The sequence below is a fragment of the Scomber scombrus genome, chromosome 18, assembly GCF_963691925.1.
Source record: "Scomber scombrus chromosome 18, fScoSco1.1, whole genome shotgun sequence".
Taxonomy (NCBI): Eukaryota; Metazoa; Chordata; class Actinopteri; order Scombriformes; family Scombridae; genus Scomber; species Scomber scombrus.
In genome coordinates, this window is record NC_084987.1 from 7,702,358 (window position 1) to 7,719,015 (window position 16,658).

Sequence of the window (16,658 nt, forward strand, 5' to 3'; positions counted from 1 at the left end):
AAAACATAAGGCTTTCAAGCAGGAGTACGGATCGGAAACAGCATACAACGCTGCAGTGTTGCAAAACCAAGGATGTGACTTAAAACAAACAATTTCACAATCAAAGGAAACTGAAGCATACCAAGATCTTTATTTGTTTGAATTAAAACAGCATAGTTGATGTATTTTTCTTAAGTTGTCCAGCTATTTTAACAGAGATAGCAATTTCAAATGAAATCATTTAACATCATATAACATTCAGCTATAATATACCAAAACTGCCGCAACACTGTCCCATTATGGAATGATGAACTGCTTGAAAAACAAAACTGAATGTTGAAGTTAAACTGCTTTGGGAAATGTAAATTAATGTTTGAAGAATTCAGTCCAATGCAAATATCTTGCTTATCCACGTTTCCGTTCCTGTTTCAACATGGCCCCGCTTCAACAATGCTGTCCTTCTCGTGGCCTTCACCCTCTACTTCTGTGTAACCAGGTTGTTGCTTCTGAAACTTAAAGGAGGGCCAGTAGTGCTTGCGTCGCTGAAATACAATCAAGCAAAAGGAAAAAAATGTTTGATGTGGGCAAACATCAACAGTTGGGGTCAACGTAGGACATATTGTGTGCTCACCTGGTTGAGGTAAAGTGGCGATGCAGCAGTGGGATGGTAGTTGATGTAAAGGGCTACTACTATCAGAGCTAAGAGTAACACCAGAGCAGCTGCTACACCCGCTATCACTCCCGTGTTAGCTAACCCTTCAGTCTTGGTTGTAGAATCTGTCTTCACATCTGTATGGAAGACACATGGTTAAAAATGTCTTCATAAAGCTTTACCATAATGACTCATACAAGTATTAACTCACCACTGCCAGTGTTGAATATATGATGTTTGGTGTAATCTGAAGGTAGAGAAAAAGCACAGCATTCATACTTTAGAAAAAAACAGCAACATCTATATTATGATGATACACTGCAGAGTTTCTTACATGTCTTTTATTGACTGTACATTGCTCAGACACAGAAAATGGCAACGCCTTACCATCAGTTTCACACCCATTCTGTGGAGTCAAAGAGGTCACATCCTCGATCTCTGGTGTGATAGAGGAGTCGATGGTGCTGTCACCCATGGAGTAATCGTCACAGGTTGCATCTTTGCTCTGTCCATTTAATAAATGGATACACTCAAGATTATTCCACATCTTTAATAACAAAGCAACAGGTATTTATTCTTGACATCCAGCAGTACCTCTTCTGAACAGGCATAGTCCAACCATTCCTGTCTGTGTCTGTCCATGCCATCTGAACACCTAAAACACAAAAGTGTATACATAGGGGTTTAATCTCCATTTTATTAACATTGAGGCCAGCAAGGTATTGAACTACCTAACCTTTGGAGTACATTGCACCAACTACAGCCAGAAGTTTGGTTTGATGAGAGGCAGAGCTCACAGCTCTCATGTTGCAGGCAGGCTGAAGAGAGAGAGAGAGAGACAGAGAGAAAGAGAGAGAGAGAGAGAGAGAGAGAGAGAGAGAGAGAGAGAGAGAGAGAGAGAGAGAGAGAGAGAGAGAGAGAGACAGAGAGTCAAGCATGAAAATACTGAAGTATTTTGGAGTTTGAGTGTCAGTTAATGCAAAAACACATCTTTTAAATATATTTCCACTGGAAATATATTTCCACTTATTTAACATGGAAATAGATCACTTACTAGGCAGTGGAGTGAACTCAACAGCAGAGTAGTTGGTTATCTTTGTGGTGTTTATCTCTGCCCTGTGATATTCGTAAATCGTCCGCTGTTGGGCATCTGGATTAAGAGATATCACAGGGTTAAATACCTGAAGGTTTTTATGAGACTTACTGAAGACAGATTATGTCTTCGGATGGTCATACTCCGTATAAGAGAACAGGCATTAACATTGTTGCTAACCTTGTGATTGAGAAGAGGGTGAGGTGACCATGAAGGCGTCAGACAAACCCACCTTCATCGGATGCTCAGCTGAACTGATCACATCTAATGACAACGGTATCTGGTAAACAGACAAAAAGATTGTGTTCTGGATAATGCGATGACAATGAAAACTATGTGGACAGAGTTGAGAAAGGTGTGTCTCACATCTCGGTAGCTGAACGTGATGGCCCCTGTTTTGTAAAGCGCTGTCTGAAAGGTAAAGGCTCCTTCTGACTCTCTACCTAAGAGTCTGACTCGCTCCCACTGGACCACAAACACCTCACCTGAAGACAGTTGATGCCATGCAGGAATCAAATAAAACACCAGACAATGTAAGGATCAGTAACATGTAAAAAAAAAAAATCAGGGGGTACTTTTACCATTATCAAGGTATTGCACCGTGGATTCTTTGGAGTAGCTGGGGTCAAAATTAGCCATTAGAGGGGCGATGTACTGTGTTGCGGTCAGCATACGGTGAATAATATCCCCTGTGAAGATAAACCCTGAAAATGGCCAGATGGACAAATATGCAAGACTTATAAGTTATATTGCAGGAAGACTTGTCCGCTCCAAACATATGAAAGGAAAGGTCACTTGAACATCTGTTATAAAATCAAAATGAAATGTACCTCCTGTTGCTATGGTAATCTGCCTCAAGTAATGTCCATAAAAGGGAAAGTCAAATGACAGGGCAACCCTCTGCAAAGAGAGAAAATAGAAGAAAGAGATATTTTAATACACAGCATTTTTGAAATATATACTTCAAAAGGTTTGTCAAGAAATGTCCAAAATGTTTAGTAAAACTTTGGTATTCTTGGATTTCATGGATCTGCACTGCCTCTTAAACTCCATATGTTAAAACTGTTTCATGTTCTATGTGTAGAGGATGTATTTCACTACAGTGGATCTTTTTGATAAACCTCCCAGGTTTTCCCCCCTGGATATTTCTATGAATAGTTTTCCCTTACATGTTTATTTTTATAGTTTGTGCTCTTAAAGTTAACGACAAATAAAGATTTTTTAACAAAAAATAAATAAAATACTGTTTCACTGATGCTGTATGGAAGTATGAAAGCCACAATACACCAGATTGCAGCCTCCTGTTTTGAGGTTGCATTTTGAGTTGCTGTCCTGCAGTGCTAAGCATCCTAATCAGCTACTAAAGGAGGAGGAGGAGGAGGCATTGCTTTGAGGTTGAATAACATGTCTGGGAGAAGCTCTTCATTGTTTTATTAACACATGACATGCTATTAGCAACATTTCTTGCACACTTACTAACTTTATCATCCATATTTACAGACTTTAAGCAGTCTGTAAACACTTATTGTTGTGAGGCTGAGCACTAGACCTATAAATCCACTAAGCTAACGCAGTCTATTACACTAAATGGATGTTAAACTTTGTACACTAAAGAAGGGGGCACTCGGATTTGAACCGGGGACCTCTTGATCTGCAGTCAAATGCTCTACCACTGAGCTATACCCCCTGGACAATTGTTGTGGTTGGCCTATCACTATTGTTTGTTCAGAGATATACATTTATGGTCACTAGCAAATTCTGCTTCTACTTAAGCAGGCACCCTGTGTTTGATAAACATTTTTTCCCCCACACACAGTCTGATGTAACTCTTTTGCAATGATCAAGTTAAAGCATAGACACAACTTGGCTGTGATGAGCAGGTTTGAACTTTCCAAAACAGATAATCTGCTAAATAACTGAAATCCACAACACCACAGTGAGTCATTTAATATAAATATGTTATCACTATCAAGATCAGTAATGCAAATTACTGTGCTGTAACCATTGATAAAGATGATTACCCATGAGTCCAGCTTGAGTATCATAATATACTATGGACACCTATCTCATGCACATTTTTCTTCTTTGCTTCATCCACTTATAACCTGATGTAAGCACTGAAAAATTCAACAAAGTTCTGCTGTTTCTCCAACAATGTAACCTGGATTGGATGTTGTTACAATGCTGAGGCACTCCAATTTCCACTTGGAAGATCTTGACTTTTACCTATCAGTGTTGTGCCTCAGTAGCTTTTTCATTGTACAGGACTTTTTCTTCCCTGTGTCTAAACCACCAATTCTGTCTGGATTAAAGGGAGCCAAATTTATTATACAGGTGCCAGGTGTTGGAAAATAGAGGTCCAGACTGGCCAGGTGCTGACAGCCTCTGGCAGGCCTGTGACTATTGGCATGTACCAATATTTCCCCATCCCTCTGCTCCCCTGGCAGTGTGACTGCATGTTTCAGATTGAATTCCACTCAGGCTTAATCTCAGTTAAAATGTGAAGGATACAATTTCAGGCTTCTTCCCTTTGATGAATAAATCATCTATATCTGTCTGTGTACTTATAAATCCTGCAGTGCAGTGTGGCACTTAAGCACTGTATCTCACCAAGGACATGCATGAAAGACAACTAAAATAGTAGGGTATTAGCATGCTTGCTCAAAAGGGGCACCCAGATTCTAACTGGACACCTCTTGATCTGGTGTCATATAAATGAATGATACAATTTCCAAAACAGCATGTGGGCATACTGGTGTATCTGGAGAAATTCACATTATGGTGAAACACTATAAAGACATCTATTTAGGGGGCACCCAGAGTTGAACTGGGGACCTCTTGATCTGCAGTCAAATGCTCTACCACTGAGCTATACCCCCTATTTTCAGCTAAGCATTGATTCTTATTAATAGGCTGCATAAAATGTGTATCACAAAAATATGCATTTAAAATGTAGGCATCCCTCCTTTGAGAGGTGAAGGGTCAGAGACAGGTTGTGTACATGTATTGCAGTATTGCAATTTAGCACTTTGGTGTTTGACCAAGGACAAAGGAAAGATGGACTTAAAACAACACAAACCTTGCAATTTGAGTATTATTGTACTTTCTTAAACTACTTCACACAAGAAGCCTTTAAATGCAGTACTGTTAGTACACTGCAGATGGGGCATTTTTAGAAGTAGGGGGCACCCAGAGTTGAACTGGGGACCTCTTGATCTGCAGTCAAATGCTCTAACACTGAGCTATACCCCCAATAAGGACATCTTTATCACTGCTAATATCTTGACACAGACAAGGAAGCTGAGTCTCTGATCACAACTAATCAAACTACTTATTCATGTCCTGGTAGAAAAAAACAATATACATTTTATTTTTTATGGATAACTTGTAATGATAGTAGGAAGGTGAATGCATTTGCTTGTGTGTGTATGAGACTCACCACAGCCTGTTGGTATGTATTTGACAGAATGACATGGACTCTGACTTGGCCATGTCGGATGTCACTCATGTCTACCCATAGTTCCTGTGTGCGGTGGTCTTCAGGGCCAAAGCTACGCCATGTGTAATACTTGCGGGAATCCTCCTTCCAGACAGAAAAAACACAGAAGATCAGTGCATGTAATGACGTGACTGTATTCACAGAGCGTGTCATATACAGGCATCAAGAATTCACTGTGAACACAGTTAAATCACATGTTATCATATGCTTCTCCAAGAGAGTGGAAACGAATACATTTTACTTCCCAAAAGAGGGCAGTGTTTAACTCCAACTAAAACAAATCAAACATGTTAAAAGCCAAAAACATAATCACTGCCACAAACCATTACAGTCATATGAAACACTGCGGTTCAGCACTCACCACTACGCGTGTCTTGTTATCTGGCAGGGTGTCAATGATTAGCTCTCCACCCAGGACTGCTCCGCCTATCCTGGCATGGCCTGAAGATGACCTCCGGGTTCTGTGAGCATGGCTGTCATCTGTAGTTGACCTTTCATGCTGCTGTGAGATCACACTGTACCAATTGTCTGTTCAAAATGATGCATATGGGTTTAGTACGTTGTGCTGGTCATCATTTTAAAAATACAAAGCAGCCATTATGGGGTGTGATGCATAACTACTTAGATTCATGTATTACTAATTCTAAATCCATTTATTCCTACTTTCCCATTTCAATATAAAAAAAAACAACCCTGTAGTGCCACACAATGTAGGCAAACATTTCAGATGCCAGATTTATTCATACTCTTAAGAATGATGTTTACAGTTGTGGCTCAGAGCTTAATCACTCAGCCAAATGAGGAATTACAATTTGCTTTTGAAATTGTCAATCTGAGCCTTGTCAGTTTAAACCATTGTTGAATGAAGACAAAAACAAACCAAATACATATTTACTAGTGCCCAAAGGGAATGTAAAATCCAAACAATGTAAACCATGTATTTGTAAGCAAACTGGGGTAGGTAGGTTTTGTTTTAAAGTTTTTGGGTGTTTTAATTGATGACTTGTCTTTTATTCAAGCCACATATTCAAAGCATAACAGATTCTCGGATTCAAAGCCACACCGAGGGTTCTAGTTGATGCAGGTAGTTTATTTTAGCACCCTACTATGATTTTCTATGGAGTGTGAATAATGGATGACTGCTGGTACATTTATACTAAGATTTGGATGTGAACCTGCAGGAATCAGCCAACCTCAGTCATGGACACAGCTGTAGATTTTAAAGCCGCACAGAGCGTGTTCCCAAAAGTAATTGCTGCTGATGATGCAGAAAACACTGACAATGTTTACCTAGAAACCTTGTGAGGATTTTTTTGTGGGACGGTCTGACAAAAGTTTCATCTGTGGAACCACTCTAAGTCAGTTTAAATAAAATAGATTCCTGGATAATTAATATTATTAAATGTTTTCCTTGTTGTTTTAGGCAAACATACCATGCAGTAAATCAAAATGAGATGTAAGCAATGTTTTTACATTCCTTGGTCTTTTCTTAACAAACTCGAAGACTATGTAATTGACAAATGACAGCAATTTTGGTAAATTTCAGAAATATTTTGGCTCCCACAAAATAAATATACCTTTCTGTGTTTCAGAAAAACAAATTAGCTTTTAGAGCACAGCTTTAAAAAGTGTACACATTTGTTAAAAATAAAGATTGTTTTTCAGTCATACTTCCTATATTTTCACAATTGGGTGATATAAACATATACAAATGTACGATTTGTGTGTGGCTAAAACTATGTTTTTTGTGTGTGACAACAATCTATTACAAATATACACTCACTGACCTCTTTATTAGGTACACCTGTGCAATCTAGTTCAACTCAATATAACAGCTCTGCTATAAGTTCCACTTTTATAAAGCCTATACATTTTCAGTTTATGTTGAAATTGTCAGTAAGGTGATAATTCTACTTTATGTTTATTATTGAGGTCATACTGGGTGATGGTGATGTACTATAATGCATTATGTTGAATGAGAGGGGAAAAATATTAGGAAGACCAGTCAATATAATGCACACCAGTATGCCACCACCACTTAGTATGACCTCAGTAATAAAACAGTAAACTTATCACCTTTTCGACAATGTGGCCGGTGACTGTATTTTATTATTTATTTTTTAAGCACTTTATTTGTAATATTTTTCAGGTTACGGAACAATGAACAACAACAAGAAGTCAACACCGCCCAACCGCCCCGGACAAGGCCAACAATAAAACGAATGAACAAAATAAGAAGAAAGAAAGAAAAAAAAGAAAATTATATACAGGGTGTCCACAAAGACTCTTTACCTAAAAATTCATTACAAAAGCAATTGATGAGATATGTTAATCAGATTTGTTCTATGTACTCAGTGGTTATCAAAGTTTTTAATGACATTGCATTTGTGTATCGTATATCAAATAAAGATACGAGACATCAACGACCTGAAGCAAAAGATCACTGATGCCATTGCCATTGATGAGGCTATGCTACAGCGAACATGGCAAGAAATCGAGTACCTGCTTGATGTGCTTCGTGCAACTACTGGTGCCCCTATAGAGGTGTATTAAATGATTACATTTTCCACAGATTTGTCTATTCATTTGTTAAATTGTAAAGAGACTTTATGGACACGCTGTATATAGTCATATGTAGGCTACATGCACACTCATAAACCTATAGAGGTGCTCTGTGATTGGAGCCAGGTTGGACACACTGGAGGAGGTGGTGGAGAGATGCACTGTCAAGATGTTCGAGGCCATCTTGAAATACACAACACCTTTATGGACCAAAAAAACAGCAGTGGACGGCTCCTCTCTCTCCGTTGCAGGACAGAGAGATTTGAAAGATCCTTCGCTTCTACAGCCATCAGGCTGTCTAATTCTTCAATAATTTACAGAAGAGCTAACAGACTAATTGAATTTCCCCTCTGGGATAAATAAAGTAATTTTGAATTTTGAATTTTGAATTTGAATTGAATTTGAATACACCAAAAATAATGTATACAAACCCATGCACTCACATACTCATATATATATATATATATATATATAATCACAGGCACATGCACACGTAAACATACCTACACCCACATAAGAAAAATGATATATAAGCGTATAGGTGATTTAAGATTTATTTGTAGGATTTTTGTTGGTTGTCTCTTTAGGACATTACGGTGATCGTTGCAGCTTCTTTTCGGAAGATTACGGTACATATCAGATGACGTCACGCATCATATATAAACCCCCGTAAACGGTCATTTCTTCGGCGGGGTGTTTGATCTAACCCTAGGTCAGGCTGTCCTCCTGTACTTAAAGTTTGCTGTTTTCTTTCTCTCTGGCTTTCAGTGAACTACAGGAGATTGAAGCGTCGTTGGGGAAACGTTTCCGAGCTACTGGAGAAAAAAAAGTCCAGGGAATCACTCCGTCAGGTTCAGTGTCCCGTCAGAAACACCGTGAACACCGTGGACAGCTCGGCTGCCACCAAGAGAGCATCTCTGCTGCTCCGGTGTCTTCATGTCGGGGCTATTCTCAACTGAGCAGATTAACTGAGCATGGGTGACTCTATCGGATCTGTCAGTGGCCCGGTTAGGAAGCCTAAGCTCAAACACATTTTTACCCATTTTGATGTAAAGTTGTTAATCTTCTGTCTTTGTGTGTGTGTTAACGTGTTTGATTGCTCCTTAACTCATGCTAACGTAGCTAGTATAGCGGCCCTTAGCTGTATTTTAAGTCAACAAGGCAAGTGGACACACGTTCTTACCTCATTTTTAAGTTTGGCATTACTACAAAGTCGGTTCAGCCATGCAGGCAAAGGTTACACTTTTTTTTTAATTCCTAGGATGGCGAAGGCATGACCCGCCTTACTCTGTCTCTGATTGGCTAAGTGCGTTGTTGCCTTCTCTGATTTGATTGGTTAAAGCTAGTGTACCAACATTCGATATGCCAATCAAAGGCAAGGTATGGCCAGTCGTGACTTTGCTATCCTAGGAATTAAACATCGCACATGGGAGTGGTTTTTTTTTTAATAGCTCAATTTAAAGAGCACATGTAGCTAACAGTTTATGCACAGAGTAAGTTAGAAAAGTAATATATATTCAAAATAAAGTATTATCGGTCCATAAAAAGTTTACTGAAACACAATTAGTGTTAGCCTCTTCCCCTTGTGCTATATTGTATAGTTCTGTATAGAAAAATGTCAAACGCAGATTTGAGTGAAATTAAGTTTTTTTTTTTGTTTTTTTTTCGTAAAGCGAAGCACACAAAATAATCTCCGTGGGGACAGAGTTAAAGCTTTTATGTCATCCCAGATTTATTTAACCATATATTCTTGGTAATGTCAACTTATATTATGATCTGTTATTTCCCCAATTAGGAGAGTTTGCCTATCAAAACATTTTTTTTTAAATCATTTATATTTTAGATTAATTTGACATTTCCATTTAGTCACATGTGGGGCTGAAAAATCCTGAGCATCAGGTTTGATATTCAAAGTTTGGAGTTATTCAAATTTCCCTGAAACATTTAGCCTCATAAATAATTTTGCTGTTTAAAAGGCACCCTAAGCATATTCTGAGTTGTTAAATAATGAATGTATAATCAGAATATCAATAAAATCAGACAAAAAAAATCCAAATCTGCCAGTTAAAATGTTCAATGTGCCTCTGAGCAGGACACAGTGCACAGTATAAATACAGAGTGCAGGTTTTTATTCATGTACAGGTGTTTGTCAAGCAGGTAACAGGCTGCAGAGAGATTGATCATCTGCCACCTTCATTAGAAGAAAGAACACCTGGAGTTACTTGAGATGTACCCATTAGTGTTTGCTGTAATTCTCTTCTTGCACACCTGAGTCAAATAAACTATAATGACATCCCAAATCCCATGCAGCACATTGATGGTCATTTTTAATTTTGAGACAATTTGCTTGTGAAATGGTTGAGATGGGTCCACATCTTAAAAAATCTGCCATGACAGAGTTTTATACCAGGGTGTGCATGTTTGACATCATGAAACATTTAGACTGGGTTAAAAATGAAGATTAATACATTTAGTGTGGGTGCACATTCAGTAAAATTGTTTTAATAAAACCGGATCCTGAGGTTTGCAGAACTTTATAAGTTTGAAATAATTACAGTTACAAGAGGAGAAGGGTGTATATAGTCTAGTAGCTCCTGGTGTGTGAGAAATGATGGTAAAAAGTTAACTCCTAATCCCTCCTACTCCCACCAAACCCACATTATAGCACAAGGTAAACATATTGGTCTAAAAATGGGCATAAAAAGCACCATGCCTATTTTCCAGGTGCTCCATCTGACAGACCTGAATGAGACAATGAAAATAAATGCTTTGAATTAAACCATTTCAAGCTTAAAAGGAAACAGGTCTTGCATACCGAAGCACCTCCCACTCCTACTGCCAGTTTTACTTGGCCATGTTAATGAGAAAATTAACCAGGAACTAGAAATTAATCCTTCTTTATTACAGTTTTGCAAATGTTAATTGTTAAACAGAAATATTATGTATACAGCCCTTTCTTAAAAAAATTACAAAATGCTTCACAAAAAGATAAATTACAATAGAACAACAATAATCTATATTTTTAAAGATCATGTAAAACCTTGAAGGTCAACATTAAAATGTTGGGATCAATATGAAAATGAACGGGAAGCTGATGAAAGGAGGCCAGAATTGGATTTATATAATCTAATTTTCTTTGCCTGAGTAATACCTGTGTGGAGGGCATTACAGAAATCTGAAAGAGAAAAAATATAAAGCCAAGGACAACCTTGTGTAATTCCTCTAAGGATAAGAAGGATCAAATTTTTTAAATTAACTTAAATTGAAAGAAACATGATTAAAACAACCTTTTTTACTTGTTCATCCAAACAAAGGCCTGAATCAAATAAAACATCCAAATTTCTTGCAGATGGCCTACAATCTTAGGGCTCCAAGCTTGCAGGCTATCTAACTGAAAGAATTGGGTGTGTCAAACAAGGTAATTTCCTTTTTGTCATCGTTAAGTTTGGGGAAATTTTGTCCAGAAATTGATATCTGAAAGGCAAGCTGTAAGTTGGGTTAGGCTTCTATGATTACTGCATTGTAACGGGACATATAACTGGGTGTCATCAGCATAACAATAGTACTATGCATTATGCTTATTAATGACCTGACCCAAGGGCAACATATAAATGGAGAACAGTAACAGCCGCAAAGATTGACCCTTGAGAAATGCCATGACTCAACTGGGACACAGAATATGGGGAATTCCCAACACCAGAAAAGGTCATATTGGACTGATTGGAGCAAGGAGAAAAAACAAAGAGCCTCAAGTCAGCTCAGAGCATTTGCCTTAACAAAAAACTGGAAAATCAACAAGGAAACACATTTCATAATATTAATTCTGACATATCGAATTTTCGCAACATTTCAAAATGCTTTAAGCATATTTTTGTGGGTGCCAGCATCCAGCGCAGCTTCTCTTATGCCAGTGAAATGTTAGTTGATGTTAATGCCTGCATTTCTATCCCGGGTGTGGGAGGGTAAAATCGGCCTGTTGGTCCCTCACGTCCTGTGCCAAACCCCCAGAGTTCAGACTGTGTGGGACATCGGCTGGTGAGGCCTGCTCTAAATATCACTCTGCATCTACTCAGTCATAATAATGATGTTTTCAACAGAAGACTACAATGCGTCATTTTAAAAAGTCTCTGAAGTGACAATCCAAATGCCTTTGACCTCATTGGGAGTTTATTGAGCTTGTTCATAAGTGTTTATCTCCACCCTTTGATTCAATTAAATGGTGCGTCAATGTGTTCGTGGCAGCTCACATATTAAACCTAGATGTGTGATTGCCTCGCTCTGGATCCGCCCTGTTATGGCATCTATGAGGTAAGAAAAGAAATGGTGTGTGCGCAGTTTTTGAGGTCTGCAGTGCAGCAGATTCTGGTTTATAAAAGCTGGGAGGGGTGCAAATGCTGAGTATGAAGTGGTGGCAGATAACCAAAACAATAAGTTAGGACTACATTGTCTAACTGCTAAACTAACAAAAAAAACAAAAAAAAAACCCAAACCTCTACCAAACCATTCTCATAGGAATTATTGACTGGACAGCACGTAGAGTGAGCTCTGGTCTTACTGCTGGGTATCTTACAACATTTCTTGGAATTTTATTAAATAGTACAATAAAAGTTGTGAAAGAATTGATAATCTTTTCTTAAAACCTGACATTCTAAATATTTTGGATGCCCTTGAAATACATTATGGTTTGATAAAAGTCAGTAATAACACTATAAATCCCCTTGTCATATAAATTATGAAATAATTGATCAAATGTATTTCTATATATAATATAATATAATATAATATAATATAATATAATATAATATAATATAATATAATATAATATACTGCATGCATGCATTTTTATATAGACAATAATATATCTGTAAAATCTTCAAAACTTTTGGTATGATGTCATATAAGGTAACAGTTGCACAATGTTGTATGGTCCATGCAAATCACATTGACAATAACGCCAATCCTATTTTTTTTCATTTATTCCTGTGCAGATGATTTAATACCCCCCACCAAAACAAAAAAGAAAGAAAAAATCCAGTGGGAAAGGATTGCAAAACCGTTTCTAAGTGAATGAGTCAACTTTGTCTTCATCTTCATCATTTTTCATCTTCATATTGACACAAGTGGTTCAAAAAGATTTCTGTCAGCATGATTTGTTTTTTTACATCTGCATGCCTTTTAGGAAAACAACAGGGTGGTGCCTCGGTTCAAAGATAATACCTAAGGATCTCACTGTGCTAACCTATGAATGTTGGTGAGTCAAAGTGAGAAAAACATCACTGGGTAAAACCACCCTCAGTCAAGAAAACAAATGAGGTTTGGGCTAAATTCACCATATGACGAGTTTATTTCAGGGTGTAAAAGTTTTAACACTTTTGAGGCAATGAGAGCAGAACGGAGACTAAGGATTAACACCTTGTAAGATAAAACAGGAAGCATTCTTTCAAATTCAGTCAATGAAAATGCAGATGTTTTGGTCAGAAAACTGACCTCTGCCAGCTCTTTTAGGAATGACCAAACCACGACATTTAGCTGCTTTCTGCTGTGAGCGGTCAGCGGACTGAGAGGACACACCCTTCCTGAGCAGAGGCTGAAGGAGTTGGCATGGATTCCTCAACATCACCCACATAAATATCTATCATTGACTTGATGGAGTGTGGTTGAATTACAGATGTGCGATTCCTGTTTTTTAGTAGCTTTCATTGCAGATAATAAGGCCAAACTATAGAAAACCACTTATATATAATATATATCAAATAGTGCTTTGTATTTGGGCGTATAGATGTGGCGTGTTTCAGTGAACTCTCATCCCTATTAAGTTATTAAATATTGTGAAAGCTGATAAGGTGTTGCTTCTCCTCATATATTCTGGCCATTAAATGAGCTGCTGACTGCAGTTATCATGGTAATAATGTTCTAAAACACCCCTGGGGATCTTAAAATGACAAATACAAATTATAAGAATTTAGAGGGTGTAACAAAGTTATATTTCATAAAACTATTACAGCATGTGACATTCCAATTTTGACCAGGTCTTGTTAATAAAACATGGGTGCACTGATTGCCTCAGGTCTCTTCTGTTACAGTGAAACTTAATCTCTGCATGGAAGAGGCTGCTTTTCATTGTCTGATAAGAGAAATTAATGAAGGAGATAGTTCAGGCCAAAACCAATTCCCACTCAAACGCTGTTCCAAATTACAACATACAACATAAAAGGATATGCTTCTCAGCTGTTGGCAGAGAACTGTTTTCATTCCTGCCACATTAATTTTCCTAAAACATGTGTTTTGCTATCAAAAGTCAAATTGCACATGACTTTTATATAAAATAAGAGTCGATCTGGGATCCACAGACAATAACATCCTATCTATGTTTCAATCTTACAAAACAATCCATTTCACTTTCTCTCTCATTCTTCCAGCATGTACTTTGCTCCAAAATGTCTGGATCAGCTTCATGTTATTTGTTAAGCAAACTTCTCAGTAAGACAAGAGACAAGAGGCCAAACACTGAGGTCATTGCCGGGTACACAATTCATTTTCAGCTCAGCAGTCTGTGTTTTTACAGTCTGGTTCAGATGGTGTACATGGCTCTCTTTGGGACAGAGTCATATTTTTAAAAGGGAACAGTATATAACATTGAGTGACAAGGCAGATAAGAGCAAATTAGGAAAAGGAAAGCGATGTCAATACTGCCTGACCCCCTGCATTTGCAACACAACCTTCATACAACAGATTTCTCCTGAACTCAGTGGGAGTACTAGATGGTTTACATTTCTGGATTCTGGTGAACCAGCGGATGTGAACTTTAGGGAAAGATGTATTACAAACTTCAACTTGCATTTGCATCAAGAAACATATAACAACTGCTAAATCCGTGTCTTCACCTCAACAGCCTCCCAAAAGTTTGTGCCAGACTCTAGCAGGGAGGCAAGAAGAAAAACAAAGTCCAAATCTAATTTTAAAACTGAGACAGCCTGTTTGCGGGTTGTTGTTTGGACTCAGTCGCATGCTTGTGGAATCGGGTATTTTTATTGTACACTTTATTGTAAAGTAGGTCATTCACTTTTGTGCATAAAAAGAAAAGGGCATGGCATGCCCATCTGCTGCTCCATAAAGATTCCTACTAAACCACTGTGGTTTACAGCAAGTTAACATTGAAACAGATTTGACATGTAAATAAATTAGTAAAACCATTAACCATTTTTCAAAGTTTGGGAAAATTGAGTACACCACTGTGACAGCAAAAAACATTTACATGCAAAGATTAATGGCACAGGCTTCAGAAGATTCGTTAAAAGTACGAATACAACAAAATATTTTTTTTTTTAAATGAATACGCTGCAAGACAGAATTGCTTCATTTGTAGGTTTTTGCACCTGTGTGACCAGACAGGAGGCACTTAGCAAAGATGATGGAGTGAAAGTGCACACAACTCACCTCTTTGCTGTTGAGTCCAAACTCTCGCCAACTCTGTTTGGGAGAGACAGAGGAGCAGCATCACCAAGCTGAAACACATATTCGGCAGCAAAAGGCAAAAAAAGAACACTGCTTTGTGTCTGGTCCTCTCCTCTTCTTCTCCTTCTGCTGCTGCTTCTTATTCTTCTTCTCCTTCAGCTGCTTCTTCTTCTTCTTCTCTTTGCAAAAACCGTTCTCTCTGAATCCCACTTCCACCCGTCAGGCTCTTCCTACCTCAGAATCTTGCTCTCTCCATACACCACCCTGTTTCTAACTACACCCCTTCTCTCCTCCTCAGTACTGTTCGTGCGTTGCCATGGTGATCAGAGACACAATGTTTTTCTAGATAACACAGATTCACAATTTCTAGATCTATAATGCTCCCTCTGTTTGGCACTCCCATGTGGTAATCCTCTTTGAATAACAGCCAACCTTCTCTTTCCCATCAGTGTGAATGATAAAAATATAAATAGGACCATCCACTGGAGTTTGACTGGACAACAGCTGTATGGCGCCTCCCTTCGTCCAAACCAGCTGCGAGGGCAGTGAAATATTTGACATCTGAGATTATACATGGAGATCATGACACTAACAATGCCAGCCCTGAAATCAGTGCTAGTTATGGTATTGCACATTCCATGTCAACTCTGTTTATAGCTCCCCAAAACATTGTGTCTGTATTCTAACAACATCCTTTTGTAGCTCACATGGAGCAGAGGAGTATTTTTGTTGCAGTTTTTTATTTCCAGCTGTTATGCAAAAGCCTTGTTTTTTATGGCATATAAAACTGACAAAAAGTGAGCTTTACAAGCACTGTGGCTGACTCTCCCACCTCACTCAGCCACCGCTTTCATCATTTCTATCTGCTCTGAGAGCAAATACAGAATCTTTGGCAGAGAAAATGGCAGCCAAAGTGTTTATTAGATTCACAGCTGGAAAGACCATCAGCACCCTATCCTGTAATCCAGACCATAAACACAGCAGACAGTGTCAGACAGAGAGGTTACGCTGATTTTAACAAATACATAAACAAATGTTGGAATATCTAATCATCACATCCTTCATACCTACTTATTTTCTTTAAGCAATATATACCACTTTATGGGCATAATATTGGGAACATTTTCTCTTGTCTATACTTATCCCAAGGAGGATTGACCTTTTTTTTCAATCTAACACTCTAAATATTTCTGTTAGAATAAGCAGGGCCTAACGCAATTTCAATCTGTTGATAGCTCAGTATAAAAAACACTGAGTCTACATATTATTGAATAATTCAATAGCCTATAACCTGATGCAGAGAAAATCTAATTTAAAACATTCCTCGGATTGCTTTAGAAAGTGTCACTCGGCTGTCTGTTTGATCCTGTGGGAACAGATTGAACAAAAAATATGAAATAGGTTGTGTTATTATTCCA

At 38.1% G+C, this 16,658-nt stretch overlaps 1 protein-coding gene and 3 non-coding genes across 4 annotated transcripts; all 4 read right to left on the reverse strand.

The window, feature by feature from the left end:
• Positions 1-192: 192 nt before the first annotated feature.
• On the reverse strand, positions 193-15,357 carry plxdc1 (plexin domain containing 1). Its single transcript, XM_062437951.1, has 14 exons — positions 15,223-15,357; positions 5,585-5,751; positions 5,164-5,307; positions 2,555-2,624; positions 2,306-2,428; positions 2,091-2,209; positions 1,905-2,004; positions 1,686-1,781; positions 1,368-1,449; positions 1,226-1,286; positions 1,019-1,136; positions 843-878; positions 611-768; positions 193-521 (listed from the first exon to the last, which is right to left on the reverse strand). The coding sequence occupies exons 1-14, from the start codon at positions 15,299-15,301 to the stop codon at positions 408-410; spliced, it is 1,467 nt and encodes a 488-aa protein (XP_062293935.1). The 5' UTR covers positions 15,302-15,357; the 3' UTR covers positions 193-407.
• Positions 3,340-3,411, reverse strand: trnac-gca (transfer RNA cysteine (anticodon GCA)). Its single transcript has one exon. It is a non-coding gene; the product is annotated as a tRNA-Cys (tRNA).
• trnac-gca (transfer RNA cysteine (anticodon GCA)) lies at positions 4,532-4,603 on the reverse strand. Its single transcript has one exon. It is a non-coding gene; the product is annotated as a tRNA-Cys (tRNA).
• Positions 4,905-4,976, reverse strand: trnac-gca (transfer RNA cysteine (anticodon GCA)). Its single transcript has one exon. It is a non-coding gene; the product is annotated as a tRNA-Cys (tRNA).
• Positions 15,358-16,658: the final 1,301 nt, after the last annotated feature.

Bases quoted from the DNA above. Each gene is read 5' to 3' on its own strand.
- plxdc1 (XM_062437951.1), bottom strand. From the start codon at position 15,301: ATGTGTTTCAGCTTGGTGATGCTGCTCCTCTGTCTCTCCCAAACAGAG. The intron at 2,429-2,554 runs GTACATTTCATT...GGCCATTTTCAG, and splicing joins GATTACCATAGCAACAGGAG to GGTTTATCTTCACAGGGGAT. The intron at 522-610 runs GTGAGCACACAA...ATTGTATTTCAG, and splicing joins CGCCACTTTACCTCAACCAG to CGACGCAAGCACTACTGGCC.